At 42.2% G+C, this 21,312-nt stretch overlaps 1 protein-coding gene across 1 annotated transcript in view; it reads right to left on the bottom strand.

The window, feature by feature from the left end:
* lrp2a (low density lipoprotein receptor-related protein 2a) overlaps positions 1-21,312 on the bottom strand; it is a 290,923-nt gene that overhangs the window by 29,903 nt on the left and 239,708 nt on the right. The window contains exons 70-71 of the mRNA XM_060827752.1: positions 15,428-15,556; positions 663-883 (exon numbers count right to left, since the gene is read on the bottom strand). Coding sequence (XP_060683735.1) covers positions 663-883; positions 15,428-15,556 — 350 coding nt within the window. The remainder of the gene's footprint in view (positions 1-662; positions 884-15,427; positions 15,557-21,312) is intronic.

The following is a 21,312-nucleotide window of genomic DNA, read 5'->3' as shown; positions in this document are numbered from 1 at the left end:
AAGAAGGTGTTTGGTATGCTTTCCTTTACTGATCAGAGTATTGAGTACAGGAGTTGGGAGCTCATGTTGCAGCTGTACAAGACATTGGTTAGACCACTTTTGGAATATGGCATGCAACTCTGATCTCCTTCCTGTCAGAAGGATGTTGTTAAATTTGAAAAGATTCAGAAACAATTTACAAGGATGTTTCCAGGGTTGGAGAATTTGAGCTAAAGGGAGATGTTGAACAGGCTGGGGCTGTTTTTCCTGGAATGTCAAAGGCTAAGGGGTGACCTTATGGAGGTTTATAAAATTATAAGGGGCATGGATAGAATAAATAGACAAAGTCTTTTCCCTGGGGTCGGGGAGTCCAGAACTAGAGGACATAGGTTTCGGGTGAGAGGGGAAAGATATAAAAGAGACCTACGGGGCAACGTTTTCACGCAGATGGTGGTACATGTATGGAATGAGCTGCCAAAGGATGTGGTGGAGGCTGGTACAATTGGAACATTTAAAAGGCATTTGGATAGGTATATGAATAGGAAGGGTTTGAAGGGATATGGATTGGGTGCTGGCAGGTGGGATTAGATTGTCTTGGGATATCTGGTCGGCATGGAGTTTGTTTCCATGCTGTACATCTCTATGGCTTTCATCTACCACAAAGAACTCTGCAAAAATCTCACCTCCATTTATAACCAGCTTTCTGTCACTGCCATCAAACCTCATAGACTGTATGAGATTCTCTTTGGAGTCACTCCAGTAAACTCTGTCACCATTAAGATAATCTATAGTGAGGCCAGTGGGCCAACCCAAGTCACGGTTAACCAGCACATGCCGGTGCTGTCCATCCATCCAGGCACATTCTATTTTGGGATTTCTGCCCCAGTCTGTCCAGTAGAACAGCCTGAAATAAAGATTAAAAGAAGCATATGTTAATGTATTTGCTGTATATTTGAAAATTAAAATACATTTAAGTTTTTTTCATTTATGGGATGAGGGCATCACCGGCTAGGCCAGCATTTATTGCCCATCCTTAATTGCACAGAGGGCAGTTAAGAGTCAACCATGTTGCTGTGTGTGTAGAGTCACATGTTGGCCAGATCAGAGAAGAATGGTCATTTCCTTGCCTAAAGGACATTAATGAACCAGATGGGTTTTTCCAACAATGGATTCCAATAATACCACAAGGTCATTGACATCCCTTTAGCAGAGTTCCATTAGCAGAGAAAGAATTTTCTATTTTGATACAGTTAGTTTTGTTCCCTAATTAAATGCATATTTTTGAAAGCACAGTGGAGTTAGTAATCCAGAAAGCCAACACTATAGAACCTAAGTGTCAGATACACTTTCCACCTCCATTGTTGCACATGTCAATGTTGGCAGCATCAGTGAAGGGACATCAAGATGCAGCCCATTCAAATCGTAGCCTAAGTTACAGGATAGTTTAGTTAAACAACAGCAAAAATGAGCTGACATGGTCACAGATTTGGATCCCAAGTTGAAAGGAAACTTAAGAAGTCTTAATTATTTGACAACCTGATGTTAAACTCATTTAAGTAACTGTCCTGTCTGTGCTTTAGACACTTGAACAGTTTATGTATTAAAAACACTTCACAGCCATTGTTGCCTAGTTTCTAGCCCTTTCTCCAGACCAACAGCCAAACATTCCCTTTCCATACATTCATTTGTCTCTCATGGTGTCTACACAGGTAGCAATAACCTGAGCTCCCATTTGTCTTCTATTGCACAACCCGCTGGTTGTTACAATCAAATATCACAGATTTGTTGGGATGGACCCACAAAACACCATCCTCACATTTGCCTGCCTGCGAGCTTTCTTGGACAGACTGTTCCCATTCATTTCAAAGCTGCTTCTTATATCTAGCAACATTCTGTGCACAGACGGGGCTAGTCTTATCCACGGAATGAAGACATGAATATCTGGCAGACAGGAATGTTCATGGCTGAATAATTTGTAATATCATGCACTGCCCTACTTCCTTCCCCATCAAAGTATGCCCAATGAGGTGTGAAGTGTGCTTGTACATAAAATACGTTTTAATTGTTTTTGCCAATCTGATGGCTGCTGCTTTGTGTGCAGCCTCTATATTTTCTAATAGAATTTTCACAGTTTTCTCATGACTGTGGGCTTTGACCTTAAGCTCGAATCCTTTTAAGGGTTTGATACCTTTTATGGGGGTCTGGTCATGAGAATGTGGCTGGGTGAATCCAGTTGAATTGGAGGGTGAGTTCCTTATGAACATGCGAACATAGGGTCAAACAACGTTTCAGGCTAAATTGTTTTGCTGGACAACCGTTCGCAGTATCACTTTGAGGCTACAATTCAGCTGCTGGTTTGAGGCTGGTAGGGAATGTGGGACCTTGGGCTGACACTCAATATATTCATCACTCTCTGAATTAGTTGGGCTGTGAAATGGGTCCGGGGAGAAAGTGAGGACTGCAGATGCTGGAGATCAGAGTTGATCGGGTGATGCTGGAAAAGCACAGCAGGTCAGGCAGCATCTGAGGAGCAGGAGAATCAACGGGCTCTTGCCAGAAATTAAAGGGCTGTTGCCTGAAACATTGATTCTCCTGCTCCTTGGATGCTGCCTGACCTGCTGTGCTTTTCCAGCACCACACTCTCGACTGTGAAATGGGTCCCCGATCCAAATCTATACTGCGGGGAAAGCCCATCTAATGAGAACATGCTGAATTAAAATGCCTGCTGCAACTTTATAAGTGTTTGTTTGAATGGGGAGGGCCCCTATCTATTTTCTAATAATGTTCACAATGACCAGGATACATGGAACCAACATAGTCTACTTAAAGGACAGTCCATGTTCCTGCTATTGGCTAAGTAAGTTTTAACTTTACTTTATTGGCAAACTTATCTACTTTGTTCTGGGTGTTGGTACAAAAATATAATTCTTGACATAATGTTTAAGTCTTTTCCTACTTCTGGCCACCAGCACAATACATTAATTCTGTCAGTCATGGTTTCTGTCCCTTGATGACCCTGGATACGGTGGCATTTATAAATCATTTGATTTCAGTTTCAGACCTGTACCTCGTACCATCCATCTTTCAGAACAAATCCGTTCTTAAGGCTTAAGGTCCTCCCATTTGCTACATGAGGTGGGGATTGTTTTCTCCTGTACTTGCTTTAAGTGAAACGGACTGGTAAGCTAGAAGAGATACTTGTTAGGAAGGAAGATGTGTTGGACATTTTGAACAACTTGAGGACAAGCAAGTCCCCTGGGCCTGACGGGATATATCCTAGGATTATGTGGGAAGCAAGAGAGGAAATTGCAGTACCGTTGGCAATGATCTTTTCGTCTTCACTGTCAACGGGGGTGGTACCAGGGGACTGGAGAGTAGCGAATGTTGTGCCCCTGTTCAAAAAAGGGAATAGGGATAACTCCGGGAATTACAGGCCAGTTAGTCTTACTTCTGTGGTAGGCAAAGTAATGGAAAGGGTACTGAGGGATAGGATTTATGAGTATCTGGAAAGACACTGCTTGATTAGGGACAGCCAGCACGGATTTGTGAAGGGTAGGTCTTGCCTTACAAGTCTTATTGAATTCTTTGAGGAGGTGACCAAGCATGTGGATGAGGGTAGAGCAGTGGATGTAGTGTACATGGATTTTAGTAAGGCATTTGATAAGGTTCCCCATGGTAAGCTTATGCGGAAAGTAAGGAGGCATGGGATAGAGGGAAATTTGGCCAATTGGATAGAAAACTGGCTAACTGGTCGAAGTCAGAGAGTGGTGGTAGATGGTAAATATTCAGCCTGGAGCCCAGTTACAAGTGGAGTTCCGCAGGGATCAGTTCTGGGTCCTCTGCTGTTTGTAATTTTTATTAATGACTTGGATGAGGGAGTCGAAGGGTGGGTCAGTAAATTTGCAGATGATACGAAGATTGGTGGAGTTGTGGACAGTGAGGAGGGCTGTTGTCGGCTGCAAAGGGACTTAGATATGATGCAGAGCTGGGCTGAGGAGTGGCAGATGGAGTTCAACCCTGCCAAGTGTGAGGTTGTCCATTTTGGAAGAACAAATAAGAATGCGGAATACAGGGTTAACGGTAGGGTTCTTAGTCAGGTGGAGGAACAGAGGGATCTTGGGGTCTATGGACATAGATCTTTGAAAGTTGCCACTCAGGTGGATAGAGCTTGTAAGAAGGCCTATGGTGTATTAGCGTTCATTAGCAGAGGGATTGAATTCAAGAGTCGTGAAGTGATGTTGCAGCTGTACAGGACTTTGGTTAGGCCACATTTGGAGTACTGTGTGCAGTTCTGGTCGCCTCACTTTAGGAAAGATGTGGAAGTTTTGGAGAGGGTGCAGAGAAGATTTACCAGGATGTTGCCTGGAATGGAGAGTAGGTCGTACGAGGATAGGTTGAGAGTTCTCGGCCTTTTCTCATTGGAACGGCGAAGGATGAGGGGTGACTTGATAGAGGTTTATAAGATGATCAGAGGAATAGATAGAGTAGACAGTCAGAAACTTTTTCCCCGGGTACAACAGAGTGTTACAAGGGGACATAAATTTATGGTGAAGGGTGGAAGGTATAGGGGAGATGTCAGGGTGGGTTCTTTACCCAGAGAGTGGTGGGGGCATGGAATGCGCTGCCCGTGGGAGTGGTAGAGTCAGAATCATTGGCGACCTTAAAGCGGCAATTGGATAGGTACATGGATGGGTGCTTAATCTAGGGTAGATGTTCGGCACAACATTGTGGGCCGAAGGGCCTGTTCTGTGCTGTATTGTTCTATGTTCTATGTTCTATGTTCTATGCTTTAACTCAGTGTCACTGATCTGAACTGTACCAGATCTTTGACCTTGGTTTGGCCCATAGCAATACCATCTATCTTTTCTGGAATGGGATGCAGCCATGGTTCTCCTTTGTTCCCCTTCGCCAATTCATTGTTCCCAATTGGAGAAGTTCAGTGGTGGGCACTAACCTTCATGACGCTGCATTCATGGCCGTGGGCAGTTTGGAAAATAAATTTGAGCAGGATTCAGACGGTAATAGTTTTGATTTGGTTGACTTGATTTATTATAGTCACATGTGCCTAAATACAGTGAAAAGCTTTGTTTTGCAAGCGGTATGGGCAGATAATAGTGAACAAAGATATACAAGTTACACTGCACAGGAGGCACGTGAAGCAAAATCAACGTTAGCAAGAGCAACATTATTTGAAGTTAGACAGTACATTTTTAAGTCTAATAATGGCCGGGAAGAAGCTGTTCTTGAACCTGCTTGTGCATGTGTTCTAGCTTCTGTTGAAAGAGGAGACTGTGGGACAGAATTACTGTGGTGAGATGGATCTTTGACAGAAACGTAGAAGCATAGAAAATAGGTGCAGGAGTAGGCCATTCGGTCCTTCCAACCTGCGCCATCATTCAATATGATCATGCCTGATCATGCAATTTCAATATCCCATTCCCGCTTTTTCTCCATCTCCCTTGATCTGTTTAGCCACAAGGACCATATCCAGCTCCCTCCTGAATATATCTAATGAACTGTCAACAACAGCTTCCTGTGGGAGAGAATTTCACAGGTTCACAACTCTGAGTAAAGAAATTCTTCCTCATCTCAGTCCTGAATTACCTACTCCTTATTCTTAAACTCTGACTCCTAGTTCTGGACTTACCCCACATCAGGAACATTCTTCCAGCATCTAGCCTATCCAGTCCCATCAGGACTTTACATATTTCTATGAGATCTCCCCTCATTCTTCTAAATTCCACTGAGTACAAGTCCATTTGATCCAGTATTCCCTCATATGTCAGTTCTGCCATGCCAGGAATAGTCCGGTGAACCTTCCCTGGACTCCCTCAATAGCAAGAATATCCTTCCTCAGACTGGGAGACCAAAACTGCACACAATACTCAAGGTGTGGCCTCACCAAGGCTCTGTATAACTGCAGCAAGAAACTTTGGATGTAGGTTTGCTCGCTGAGCTGCAAGGTTCATTTCCAGATGTTTTGTTACCTTACTAGGTAACATCTTCAGTGGGCTTCAGGCAAAGCAATGCTGGGAATTCCACTTTCTATTTATATGTTTGGGTTTCTTTGGGTTGGTGATGCCATTTCCTGTGGTGATGTTATTTCCTGTGGTGAAGTCACTTCCTGTTCCTTTTCTCAGGGGGTGGTTGATGGGATCTAACTCTATGTGTTTGTTGATAGAGTTGTGGATGGAATGCCATGCTGCTAGGAATTCTCGTGCGTGTCTTTGTTTGGCTAGTCCTAGGATGGATGTATGTTCCCAGAAGAAATGGTGTCCTTCCTCATCTGTATGTGAGGATACTAGTGAGAGAGAGTCATGTCTTTTTGTACTAGTTGGTGTTCATGTATCCTTGCAAGGACTGTTACAAACACTACATTGGACAAACAGGCAGAAAGTCTGGGAATGAACCTTGCAGCTCAGCGAGTAAACTTACATCCAAAACCTCAACCTGAGCTACAAATCTTCTCAAATCTTGCAGCAAGAAATCCTCACTTTGATACTGAAATCCTCTCATTCTGAAGGACAGAATGCCTTTAACTTTCCTCACCAATGATGTTGGCAGCCTGTCCGTGGCAATGAGAAGTGTATATTGAGTCCATGGACGGGAGGTTGGCTTCCATGATGATCTGGGCTGTGCACACAACCTTCTGCAGTTTCTTCTGGTCCTGGGCAGAGCAGTTGTCATATCAGACCTTTATGCACCTGAACAGTATGCTTTCTATGGCGTATCTGTAAAAGTTGGTGAGGGTCCTAATGGACATGCTGAATTTCCTGAGCCACTTGAGGAAGAAGAGGTATTGTTGTGCCTTCTTGCCCATTGCATTTATGTGGTACATTATCAGTTATCGTCGCTCCTAGGAACTTGATGCTCTTGACCCTCTCCACCTCGGCTCTGTTGATGTAGATGGTGACGTGTCCATCTCCTTTCATTCCGAAGTCAATGATCAGATCTTTTGTTTTGCTGACATTGAGTGAGGGGTTATTATCATTGTACCATAACACCAAGCTCTCTTTCTCCTTTCTGTATTCTGACTCATCAGTGATTGCTATCCATCCTACCATGGTGGTGTTGTAAGTAAACTTGTAGCTGGCGTTAATTCTGAAATTGGAAACACAGTCAGGAATGTACAGGAAGTACAGTAGGTGCTGGGAATGCATTCTTGGGGAGCTTCAGTATTGAGGATTATCACAAATGAGGTGCAGTTGTTTATCTTCACTGATTGCACTTTATGGGTCAGGAAGCTAAGGATCCAGTCGTAGAGGGCAGAACTGAGATCTAGATCTCGGAGTTTTAAGATTAGTCTTGAGGGCATGCTGATGTTAAAGGCAGAACTATAATCAATGAGCAGGAGTCTAACGTTAGTGTCCTTCTTATCCAGAAGTTCCAGGAATGAGTGTAGGACTACCGAACCGCTTTCATCATTTGGCAAATTGCAGGGGATTGAGGCAGGCTGGGAGATAGGAGTTGATGTGGGTTGTAACCAGCCTTTCAAAGCACTTCATGATTATGGAGGTCAGAGCCACTGGGCAGTAGTCATTAGGGTATACTGTATGTGCTTTCTTAGGTACTGGGATGGCGGTAGTATTTATGAAGCAGGTGGAGACTTCAGCTTGTCGGAGGGAGAGGTTGTAAGTACACAGCTGGGGACTCCATCTGGGCCCATCACTTTCCTTGGGTTGACTCTTGGGAAGATCAATCTGTCATCTGCAGCAGTAACTGAGGGAACAGGTATGTCTGGAGCTGTCAGGGCAGGTGTCACCATATCACTGGTATTCTGCTCAAATTGAGCACAGACAGTATTGAGCACATCAGGGAGGGATGTGTCTTTGTTCACTACCTTTCCCTGTTTCATTTTGTACCCCGTTATGTTGTTTAGACCTTGCCACAGGTGTTGGGTGAACATATGGTTGATTTGGGCATCTAACTTCATCTGGTCTTGTCTCTTGACATCTCTGATGGCTTTGCAGAGGTTGTATCTGGATTATCTGTACAGGTCTGGGTCACATGACTTGAATGCTGCATGTCTGACCTTCAGTATGAAGTGATTTCTTGGCTCATCTAATGTTTCTGGTTGGGGAACACCTGGATTGATTTTGGTACAGTCCTCCACGCATTTCCTAATGGTGGTGGTTTAATCGTCTAGTGCTGAGTACTACAAAATGGTCCAGTCCACCGATTCCAAGCTGTCCTGGAGAAGCTGTTCTCCTTCCTCAGATAAGAGTTTCCTATTTTCTGGGAAGCCTCCTCCCATTTCAGCTTCTGCTTGTCAGCTGGGAGGAGAAACGCAGCATTGTGATCTGATTTTCTTAAGTGCAGAGAGGGGATGGAGCCATAAGCGTCTTTGATGGTTGTATAGCAGTAATCCAGGATGTTCAGTCCTCAACGGCATGGTGGCTCAGTGGTTAGCACTGCTGTCTCACAGCACTAGGGTACCAGGTTCAATTCCAGCCTTGGGCAACTATCTGTGTAGAGTTTGCACATTCTCCCCATGTCTGTGTGGGTTTCCTCCGGGTGCTCCAGTTTCCTCCCACACTCCAAAAATGTACAGGCCAGGTGAATTGGCCATGCTAAATTGCCCATAGTGTGAGGTGCATTACTCAGAGGGAAATGGGTCTGGGTGGATTACTCTTCGGAAGGTCGGTGTGGACTGGTTGGGCTGAAGGGCCTGTTTCCACACTGTAAGGAAACTAATCTAATCTATAGGACACAAGACGTGTTAGTGGTACTTTGGTAGCATCCTCTTGAAGTTGGCTTGCTTGAAGTTGCCAGCCACAATGAATAAGGCCTTGGGGAACTTTGTCTCCAGACTGTTTGTGGTGGTGGAATGGTATATAGACTGCTGTCAGAATGGGGGAGGTGAACTCACATGGAAGATAGTTGGGATGGCATTTCACTGTAAGGTATTCTAGGTGCAGGGAGCAGTGGCTTGCCAGATTCACCACATCTGAGCACCAGGGGGTGTTGATCAGGAAGCATACTCCTTCACATTTTCTCTTACCCGAGGACCCTGTGAGGTCCATATGATATATGGAGAACGCCTCAGCCTGCAAGGCACAGTCAGGTATGACAAGAATGAGCCATGTCTCCATAAAACAAAGCACACAGCTATCTCTCAGTTTCTCGTCTGCCAAGATGAATACTCCAGCTTCCCACAGTGACAGGAAGTCAGTTAAACTGCTGGAGACATTCAAGCTGCCTGAGTAAATGTCTGTTGGGACATTTTTTTCTGACAAAATATTGGCAGAGAATTGTGAAAATCCAGTTTAAGGAGCTTCATGTGTGTTGCTGGCCCTGAAACATGAAGACAAATGGTCAGTGGAGGGGGTGGACCAAAATCCATTATTAATGTCTAACACAATAAAATATTTTGCTTGTGCGGCCTGCCTTACTACAGTTTCGAGGCTAGTCACTACTGTAGGTGCCAAGATTGGGGTGGTTTTATTTCATTCCCTGTAATCAATGGTGTGCCGCCAAATACAGTCCAGTTTCTTAACCAGCCATTTCAGTGAGTTATTTGCCAAGTGCTTCAGGTGTAGGAGTCCTTCCTTTAGCAAGTTGCTAATGACCTTGGCCAAGTCCCCTTCTGTCTGCTTGGAGAAAGCGTATTGTCTTTGTGACTTTGGATCCAGTCTGCCTACCACTACCTCACCCTCTGCACAACTGCAGTCATTATTCTTACTGGTCTACACACTCTTGTGCTCTGTGAGAATTGCCTGTACTGTCGTGTCCTCCATCATTTCGGTGGGTCTAATCCACAATTCCCCATGGTATAAATTCTTTGTGTGTATTTTCTTGTTATAATCTCTGCTGGGGCATCACTGAGCTCAGGCATTTGCCAAATACCACAACTGGTCAGATCAAAAGATAAATTACACTGCCTGAAAAGGTCCAAGTCGAAACTATGCTTGGCCTCCTGTAAGCAGATTAACCAACATGGCAGACGATGGATCCCAGTTTAAATTCCATAGATTCTGTCTCTGCCTCCTCCTGTAGGTGTCCAATGAGTCTGCTCAGAATTTTCTTATGGGTACACTATGTGTTATCAAAATCTCAGTTTGTATTAAGTGTCATTCAGGTCTGCCCTGTGTCCCATAAAAGTCAATAGGGTGGTCTTCTAGGTGTACCAGGGACCATACCAAGCTGTCCCACTGGTGCTGCACAGCCACTGAGGAGAGACGTGGCTCTGTCATTCTTTGGGGATTGTATCCCACTGGGGATATCAGGAGTTAGATAATGGGATTACCTCCACTAAATTTGGTTGTGTGATCTCTCTCACCAATTTAACCATTGCTTGTCTTTCTGTTAATTCTGGAATATGGACCAGAATCTTCAGCCTGACTCCTGTGACAGTGCTAACTGCCAGGGTATCCTGAAATCCCTTGCAAAGTAGCTCGTGCACCCACAATTGTAATGTTTCCCTTGGGGGGATGGCTACTGCCTCGGACCTTCCTGCTGCTCATCCCCATCTCTCACTGCATGATGGGCCTTTGAAGGTGGAAGGCTGCAATAATAACTCTCTTTCATTCCTCCATATGTGACTGACATTTGTGCTTTTACGAGTGCATTTCTCCTTTAGCTGATTCAGGGTGTTCTGATCCATTAATCCTTCTCCCAAGCTTGGACTATCCCAAATATCACCCAGTGTTCTGTGAGGGCGTCTTCTGTGTGATCAAACTTTTCACAGGCTTCTCTCACTGCCTCAGTGGTACACAAGACAAGAGGTCAGGTTCAGTTTAGCCTGTTTTACAGTGTCAGCGCTGTCTGATCTAGGTTACTGAATTGGAGATGCCGGTGTTGGACTGGGGTGTACAAAGTTAAAAATCACACAACACAAGGTTATAGTCCAACACTACCTGATGAAGGAGCGGCGCTCTGAAAGCTAGTGTGCTACCAATTAAACCTGTTGGACTATAACCTGGTGTGTGATTTTTAACTAGGTTACTGAAGACTCCTGTGAAGTGTGTCCACAGGCACCTGGTAAATGCAGATGGGTCCTTACTCTTTCACTGCCTATACTTATTTAATCCCTCCACACAGTCTCTGTATCGTGTCCTACAGCAGCTAGGATTATCATTTTCATGACCTACAGCTCCCTTCCTCCCACATTGAGGATTGGATAAGGCAGAATGGTTTACAGGACTCAAGCTAATTAACATTAATTTTATCTCCTCAGCATCATTGAGCCCCTGGGAACCCCTTGTTGCTGGATGCTGCTGAAAAACAAATGGAAGTCAACTATGGGTCCAAATATCAGCACCTTTCTTGCTATGTCTGCCAATTGCACCACTGTAAATGAGTTGTGTAAGTAATTGGATCTGGCTATCGTGATTGGTTGTGGTCAGTGGGTTCATCGGGGCAGGGTGAGATCCTGGGGGTGTGAAGGGATCTACTCCCTCCGGAAGTGGAGGTCAGGGTCCCTTGATGTATCTACAAGCCTCTTCTTCCATTTTCTCCCAGTCTGTCCGATAATCTCCCATTATCCCCATTTAATTCCATTGTCAAAAATCATTCCCTTTTGCATGGAAAGATGTGACTTTAATTTTTCAAATTCGTGCTGGCATTTTGAATGGTCTTCGGCATGGACTCTGTTTTCTTTGCCTGCATGGTACAGGATTCTGATTGTCTTTTTGCATTTCTCAGTCAGCTTCTCCTCAGCTGTTTCACCTGCGTTCCAATCACTGACAGTGCGCCATGCCTCCTGGTATGCTCTAATGCACTAAGTCTGAAACTGTCCCAAATGTACCTATTCACCTGTTTCTGCCACTTTGGCTCTTACTTTCTCCAGTCCTTTCTTCACTTCCTCCACTTCTTTACTTAGCTTCACCACCTCCTATTCTCTACCTCTCAGCTGCTCCATGCAGCTGGCTATTGTTATAGCTTTGTTGAGTTTTAAAGTGTGCTTCCCTTCAGCTTTCTGCACCATCTCCCAGCATTTCAATCCTACATATCCTGGATTCAATGTTTGCTTACTGCAATGATTTACTCACTTGGGTCACTTCTTATTTAAGCATTTTGTTAATATTTCCAGTCTAGGCACTATACCATTTCTTTTAATTGTTCCTTTGAATCTCCAACTACTCTCTCTCATGGGTCCTTGATCCTAGATTAGCTGCTTTTTTACTTCTGACACTTGATCTCTGACACTTTACACAATCTTTTACATCATAGGCCCCTGATCCTATTCTAGCTCTTCTGTACCCTGATAGCTCCTGGATTCTAATATCTGGCTTCTTACTAGCTTGTGGGTCCTCTGACCCTGCATTCAGTTTTCTGGCCTCTGTTTCCTGCGGGTCTCCAACCCTGTACTAACCTGTGGTAGATTTATTTTTCTAAAGACCTGTACTAACTCTAGTTGTTTACGGCCACATCACTGGTCAGAAGCCTTCACTCTCTTTTGCCCACTTGAATCCTTGCCATCATGTGAGGCAGCTACACTCTTAATTCAGGCTCAGGCTGAATGTCTTAGAGATCAAGGTTGGTAAGGTTCAACTTTGGAGTTTGAACAAAGAGTTCTCTTTAATGTCTACCCAAGAATGTCAATATTGTCTGTGTTTTGGACAGTTTGATCAGTTTATGTGATAAAAACACATTATCCAAGTGCTGTTTTGGTTAGGTGGACAAAGGGACATAAAACTTGACAGATAATCATCTATGAACAAAATATTTCTTATTAAGAACACCATGTGAGCATTCCTCAAATTTCTACAATAATCCATATGTTTGAGTGGGTCAGTGGAATCTTCTTCCTCTCTAACATATGATTGGTTCTCTTCCACAAAGGTGGGTCTCTCAGGTCAGGGTGGATCTTCTTCTGGGTTTTCTTGGGTCGCCACCAGGTCTCTGCTGTGAGTCTTGCTGCGAGTCTTCACTGATGGGGTGGCCTACAGGTGTGTGTTTTTATCCCCCTCACCCTAGACCATCGTGAATGTTCTGTGGCCTTTGGCCAATGGGGTCATGAGCAGGGTTCAAAGCATTCAATGGAATCACTCAACACCCTTCACTGTTGCCATATCAGGGTGTAGGAATTAATAACAAAGTACTTAAATAAGAAGTCATCATGTCTGGACGTCTGATCGAAACTTCTCCAATACACTTCTCCTTGGGCTGGATGTAACCAGTGTCCCCTGATTTTTTGTGAACTCGTTGGCCTTGATTTCCACTATTCTCTGTAGCTGATAGCTGCTGGCTACTTTTTAATTTAGATTGGTCAATTTTCTGCCAACCCCGATTTCTTGTGGGTCAAATTAGAGTTTCCAATTTTGAGCCTGCAGTCATTTGACTACAACTGATTTAATTGTTTTTGATATTTTTCTTGAAATGAGTAAAGTCTCTTTGCAATACTATTTTTCCACCTTTCTTACATTTAAAGTTTTATCTCCAAAAGAGTCAATTATTGGCTCAGTTTTAGAGGATTAAGAATCCATTTCATTGAGGACACAGAAAACAGCTTAATGAACGGATGAAAATTATCTTTCTATCTTTATCACCTCATCTAATAATCTTCTGATTCATGTTATAATCAAGAATTTGCTGCTTATCCTCAGTTGCAAGATTTGTCTGGATTTGATGTTCTCTTATCACAGAGCTGAAATACACAATTCCCAACCTGAACTGCATCTATTATAACTGAGCTCTCATGGGCGGATTGTGGCTTAGCAATCATGACACACATAAAAATATTAGGAAATCCAAAGCAAGGCAAAGTTGCTTATTTAACAACCAAGTATAAATGCAAAACATTGTAGCTGCTGGAGATCCGAAATAAAATCAGAAAGTGCTGGAGAAACTCAATACGTCTGGCAGCATCTGTGGAGAGAAGGGAGCCTGAGAATCACCTCTGCAAATAAGATATGGGGAGGAGGATGGGTGGGGCAAATGGTGCGGGGGTGGAGAAATGCTGCAATCAAAATGGAGGAAAATGTTCATGGGGCTGAAGTTACCAAACTCAACACGGAGTCTAAAAGCTGGAAAGTGTCTATGTGGAAATGAGCTACTGATCCTCCAGCTTGTGTTGGGTTTTGCTGGAAAACTGCAGTAGACCTAGAACAGAAATATTCTAAAACAATTGTTCTAAAATGGGCTTCCCTTGCCCATTTCATCCTACTTCTTTAGGGAAGGCAAATATGCTTTGGTCAAACTGAAAAAAAAGCAAGCACAATCCAGAGAGAAAGCCTGTAAAAGAACAGTAATACTTAGAGATGAATGTACTAGTCATTCTGGTCCACCATTTTGAAGTATACAAGTGAAGTCAGATCAGTATGTTTTATTGGCACATGTTACTGGTTTTTTTCCCCCCCTTCTGGGAGGCCACACATTTCTCTCAACATTCAAACAGGTTTTATTCAAGTTTCCCATAACCTTGAGAGTTTGCTTTCAATACTTACTGTTATGTGCAAAAGATTGGTAGTTCAATATTTTTCCAATGTCTAATTTTACACAAAGTGTGTGAATTTAGTCAGTTTTGATTAATTAAGGACACTGGTTGGTTATGGCATGAGATGTGAGTGAGCTGCATGTTGGAAGGCAGCCTAAATATAAATCACAAATTTTGTATTATATTTTCTGGCTCTGATATTATGAAGTTTAATGATTAAAACTGGAATAAATACATATTTTCTAACTCTGCTATATTTCCTACTTCAGAAAATGGAAAGACCTGGAGGCAGCAATAAATAATGCAAATCTTACCTATCCAAATTCCTAACAGGTGATACTTAGAATGTAAACTACACAAAATTCTTTACACTGTTAAGAGGACCCTTTTGTTTTAAACATTATTTAACATTAGTTTAAATGCATTTGTATATTACCTGTGAAAAAAACAATTTTAAACAATCCAATTTCCATGGTTTAAAAGAGGAGAAAGAAATGGTTAGCTATAGAACTTGATTTACAACCTTTCACTTCGTAAAGGATTTCACTGTTAATGAATTACTTTTCCAAAATAAGATATGAAGATATGTAGGTAAATACTGCAACCAATTTTCATTTAGCAAGATCCTGACACAGCAAATGAGACCAGAAAATGGGAAAGCATTGGCATTGGGAACTGTCTGGTTTTCTTCAAATAATGCCATTCATCCATATATCAGATTGGATATTGTTTTGATGCCTAATCTCAAGGTAGTACCATCAACAAATCAGCATTCGATCAGTAGCATGCTCTATTGTTAACCTTTCCTTAGTACAGAAATGTACTGAAACTCAACCTTCCGATACTAACTGAGCTCCTTTTTTTAAAAACTATTTAATTGGCAATTAAGTTGGAGTTGGAACTGCTTGTACAGAACAAATGGACAAAGATTAAATTAATCATTTCCATGGATAATATCTGTTCAGAAAGAGTATTTTAAAATAAAAATAAGTTACTGATGTCATGAGAATATTTATCTAAATTATAAATGAAATCTCACTGAAGAACTGGTGGTTTTAACAATTTACTTACCCAAGTTTAGGATTTACAGAAATAGCAGCAGGCTGTTCAAGTTGAGAGGAAATCAACCATTTCCTGTACCTTCCATCTAGTTTTGCCACTTCAATTCTGTTGGTGCTGGCATCAGTCCAATAAACATGCCTAAATAAATGAAATTGATATCACCAAATCTGTCTGAGAATTCTATCCAGAGCAATTAGACTGGAGTCGGTTGAAAATGTTCTTACATCCTTTCAACTGTCAACAATATGTTATATTAAGAACAATTAGAACAGTTAGCATATCCAAATTAAAGAATATTCTTCAGTATTTTATTTCTATTAATTCTATCGAATTTATACTGCACGTAAATTAGATCCCTCTTCCACTTAATGAGAAAAATTGGCAGAACTAGGCATCTGCTCATTGTGGCCCAAGGGTCTAGTAACTTTGCTTTTGTGCTGCAAATAGATATACCAAACTCCTGCTTCAATTTTTTCAACTGACAATTAGAATAAACTGTAGACAGATACAGAAATCAAGAGTCATTTCTTCTCAGTATTCAAAACCTGGCAAGGTAGAAGAGAGTGATTGTTCATACAGAGGATAAACAATGAGAAATACAATGCTGAATATGGTCAGCTTTGTTCATTTCTATTATAAACAAGTTTAAACACAGTACCTATGCACAACAGTTTATGGGAATTTTAATTCAATTAAGATATGTGCCTGAGAAATAACTCTATAAACAGAACACAGGCTTAAAATATGAATAAAATTTCTTACTGAAGATTATGCTTATGTTCTAGGTGGATTAAACTCCCAACAACAGAAATAAACAAAATCAATGTGATTGATGATGGCCTGCAGTACTCATTTAAGACACAGAAGAAGAGAGTCACTTTGCATAAAGAAGTATTCTTGTGTAACATCAGCACATAATGTGAGAGTGTCAGCTGGTATATGAAGCACCTTATGGTCAGAAACAGAAACAGAAATTGCTGGAAAAACTCAGGCAATCTGCACCAGCTGTGGAGACAAAGCAGAGTTGACATTTCGGGTCTTGTGACCTTTCTTCAGAACTACAGCAATTTCTCTTTTTGTTACTGATTTCCTGCATTCATAGAACTTTGCATTTTTTTTTTGACAGTGTTTATATGGTTTCTTACATTTCCTACCTGTCCACTCACACAGGACAAAAATAGCACCCTATTGGAATAGGAAGGAAAGAGTTGAATGTATTCATTCAAACTTTTATTCTCAACAGCATGAAACAACAAGTTCAATGGTCCCATCTTCCCTTAGGGCCTCTCTCAGTCTTGTGTGCTACGTCTGGGAGTTTGTGATGGAACTCACCATAATGGAAGGAAACAAATTGTGTTATACCCCTGATAATGTGGGGGTTTGGGGTAGGGGGTAAATGTAAATGTAGGACAATGACTGTGAATTAATTTTGGAAAAGTAAGGGGCCTGAATTCTGAGAAGAAAAAAACATTCACAATGTGAATTACATCAGTATGCATACTCAGAAATGGAGCTCCAGCCCTACCAGCATGTTTATTTCCAAATAATCTGCTACATTATTCGGCCTGAGTTCCATTTGAATTCAAATTTGATTAACTGTCAAAGCTTTGTGCGTAACTGGGCCAATCAATGAATCGCCAGTGGCATTGCAGCCCAAGAACAATTTTAGAAAGAAAGGAAAAATAAGGGAAAAGTGTGTGGTAAAACTGGATTTATTCTAAATTTATGTTAGACTCAAAGTGTATTCAACCATCAAATACCTCACTTCTGTTTAAGTAGTTATTAATTGTATAGATGAGCAATTAAGGAATTCAATTGTTGTTAACTGTTAAACTAATGGATGTTGGAATAAACAGCTACAGGTCATAGAGATGTTCAGCACGGAAACTTACCCTTCAGTCCAACCTGTCCATGCCAACCAGATATCCCAACCTAGTCTAGTCCCACCTGCCTTTATCCCTTCAAACCCTTCCTATTCATATACCCATTCTGATACATTTTAAATGTTGCAATTGTACTAGCCTCCACCACTTCCTCTGGCAGTTCATCCCATACACGTACCACCCTCTGCGTGAGAAAGTTGCCTCTTAGGTCTCTTTTATATCTTTCCCTTCTTACCCTAAACCTATGCCCTCTAATTCTGGACTTCCCCACCTCAGGGAAAAGACTTTGACTATTTATCCCATACATGACCCTCTTGATTTTCTAAACTATTTTCAATAGTGTAAAACCCAGTGTAATGTTTCATCTATGGGTGAGTTTCTAACTGCAACCATTGAAGTACTGAGTATTGCAGTTGCTAGTTTGTTTCATGATCTGTGAATTTAGTTTTTTTTTCATCACAACGGAAGGACAGATGTAACAATTAACCATGGATTAAATCCAGGAAAACAAGTTGCAGCATCCATGCCTCATAAATATTCAGTGTTCCTGCTGGAAATTGGAAATAATAAAGATATCAATATAAAACGTTACTATATTAGAATGTGGTAGACCAGGAGTTGGGGATGCACAAACTCTAATATCTCATTTGCCATTTTCAACCTTTTCCATTTCGATGATATTTTCGTGAAACGGGCCTGTAAAATAAATTGTCAATATGGCAAATTAGTAGAAAATAGAGTAGGGGTAAAGGGTAATTCTTCAGGATGGCAACCTGTCACTAGTGGAGAGTCACAGGGATCAATACTGGGGTCACAATTATTTATAATATATGTCCATGACAAATTATGCAAGTGAATGTGTTATTGCCAAGTTTTCAGATGACACAAAAATAGCTGAGAAAGTTAAGGATGAGGATGACTCAAAGAGTGTACAGAAGGACATTGGCGAGCTAAGTGAATAGGAAAAACCTGGACAGGTGGAAAATAATATGGAAAAGTATAAGGTTATGCATTGTGGCAAGAAGAAAGGAGGATCTGAATATTATTTAAACAGGGAAAAACTGCAGAAAGCTGCAGTACAGAGTGTTTTTGGGGTCCTCATGAATGAAACACAAAAAGCTAGCATCCAAGTTCTGTGGGAAAGGACTTAGTTGGCCTTTACTTCAAAGGGAATCAAGTACAAAGATCTTACTAAATCTATACATGGCACTAATCAGACCGCACCTGGAACACGGAACTGTTCTAATCCGCTGATCTAAAGAAACATACTTGCCTTGGAGGTGGTCCAGAGAAGGTTCACCAGATCGATTCTGGATATGGAGGGGTTTTCTGTGAGGAGAGGTTCAGTACGTTGGGTCTGTACTCTTTGGAGTTTGAAAGAATGAGAGGAGATCTTATTGAAGCATATATGATTATTAATAGACTTGGGCAAAGTAAAAGGGAGGGTTGTTTCCCTTATAGGAGAATCTGGGACCAGTGCCCATGATCTGAGTAGTGGGTCACCTATTTAAGACAGAGATGATGAAAATTTTCTACTGTGAGGGTAGTGAATTTATGGAATGTTTACTGCAGAGGCTGTAGAGGTTGGAGAATTACATATATTCAAGGCTAAAATAGACAGAATTTTAATCTGGAAGGGAATCAAGGATTAGAGTGGTTGTGTTGCCATAGTCTTACCAGACCATAGGGGCTGCTCTCTTATTAGAGAGAAGTGACTGGTGGTGATTTAACCTGAGGGCCACTAGACCTCAGAGGAAGGAAGAGGTCAAGAAGGAGAGTCCTTCATGGTAACCTCAAATCAGTGGCAGGAACTGAACCCACGCTGTTAGCACCATACTGCTCTGCAAACCAACAATCCAGCCAACTGAGCTAAACTGATTCCCAAGGATTATAGTGATATGTCAAGACAGTGAGTTGAGGACAATCAAATAATCTATGATCTCAGTGAAAGGGAGAAGACTCAATGGACAGGATAACCTGCTTTTGCTCCTATACTTAAGGGTATTATGGTCTTATTACTAGATTTTCACTGTTCTTCCAGTCTGGGTTGTGGTTTAAAATTCAAAATGGTCATTTCAGTTTGTTTTATGCAATTCAAAATTTACTAGTTGTGAAATACAAGTTGCAAGTGTAGGGTATAGGGGCGGGTGAACCTACATAATCCTAGTCTAGATTAGAGTTGTGCTGGAATAGCACAGCAGGTCAGGCAGCATCCGAGGAGCAGGAAAATCGGCATTTTGGGCAAAAGCCCTTCATCAGGACTGATGGCACGGAGCCTCCAGGGTAGAGAGATAAATGGGAGAGGGGTGTGGGTGGGGAGAAGGTAGCACAGAGTACAATAGGTGGATGGGGGTGGGGATGAAGATGATAGGTCAGCGAGGAGGGTAGGGGAAGGAGCAAAGAATACAATAGATGGGTGGGGGTGGAGATGAAGGTGATAGGTCAGAGAGGAGGGTGGAGTGGATAGGTGGGAAGGAAGATAAGCAGGTAGGACAGATCATGAGGACAGTGTTGAGTTGGAAGGTTGGAACTGGGGTAAGGTGGGGGGAGGGGAAATGAGGAAACTGGTGAAATCCACATTGATGCCCTGGGGTTGAAGTGTTCAGAGGCTGAAGATGAGGCATTCTTCCTCCAGGCGTCGGGTGGTGAGGGAGCGGCGGTGGAGGAGGCCCAGGACCTGCATGTCCTCAGCAGAGGGGGATGGAGAGTTGAAATTTTGGACCACGGGGTGGTGGGGTTGATTGGTGCCAGTGTCCCAGAGATATTCCTTAAAAGCACTCTGCGAGAAGGCGTTCAGTCTCCCCAATGTAGAGGAGACCGCATCGGGAGCAATGGATAGAATAAATGATATTGGTGAATGTGCAGGTGAAACTTTGATGGATGTGGAAGGCTCCTTTGGGACCTTGGATGTAGGTGAGGGGGGAAGTGTGGGTGCAGGTTTTGCAATTCTGGTGGTGGCAAGGGAAGGTGCCAGGAGGGGAGGGTGGGTTGTTGGGGAACGTGGACCTGACCAAAATCCCAGAGGAAGCCACACGTCTCATTCTCACTGGCAGCAAAACTGACCACACTAAATCAGTAGCAGGAATGGGTCAATGCTGGGAACCTTCCCTTCCCCATCCTTGAATCTAATTAGCCTCATAATTGAACCACCCTAGGATCTGGTCATGGCTCAAGGAGTCTCAAGGAACTCATGGATTTCCTATGCCTCCTGAAGGCTACTGAGTAAACTCAGTCTGCTTTGTCAATGACCTCCAATACACTTTCAAAGGCATGCATAGTCTGGTTGAGAGAATTGGGCTCAGGAAATGGAGTGCTTGCTAAAAGCCACCCTCACATGTATGCATCTGACAACATTCCTTCCATTGAGCTCCTACCTTATGAAGTAATATAGCATGTGATACCTTACAAAAAGCCTTTTAACAGCCCAATTATATTAAACCTACTGGTTCCTCTTTATAGATTCTGTTTGTTATCTCTTCAAAAAATTCTAATAAACTTGTCAGGCATAAAGCCATATTGACACCATTTGATTCTGTTACAAATTTCTAAATGCTCTACTTTTACATCCTTTATAATATTCTAATATAGTCTTCCAGAAATAGATGTTAGGCCAACTGGCCTACAGTAGACTGTTTTATTTATTTTCTTTTTTCTTTGAATTAGGGTGTTACATTGCAGCTTTTCAATTCTCAAGGATTTTCCAAAATCTGAAGATTCTTGTAAGGTTACTATTGGAGAATCCATTATCTCTGTCTACTATTTCCTTGCTGGCGAATCCCCTTTCTGTCACCCTTAAATCAATTTTCTCTCGAGATCTAACAATAATCACTGGTTAAAAGGTTTCACTGTACAATCAGCAGTCAATCCAGATGATGCTGCCTTGTAATGTAGAACTGCCTGTCTCTGACAGGCTAGAGCTCTCAAGGTGGGATTTCTGCTATAGTGGGGACTTAATTCTGTGGAAGCCCAACATAGCCAAATTACACACAAACAGATATGTGGAAGAGTACA

Source organism: Hemiscyllium ocellatum, chromosome 7 (genome assembly GCF_020745735.1).
Source record: "Hemiscyllium ocellatum isolate sHemOce1 chromosome 7, sHemOce1.pat.X.cur, whole genome shotgun sequence".
In the NCBI taxonomy this organism is placed as follows: domain Eukaryota; kingdom Metazoa; phylum Chordata; class Chondrichthyes; order Orectolobiformes; family Hemiscylliidae; genus Hemiscyllium; species Hemiscyllium ocellatum.
Note: the sequence above shows the minus strand (reverse complement) of the source record. Positions and strands in the feature narration are given on the sequence as shown.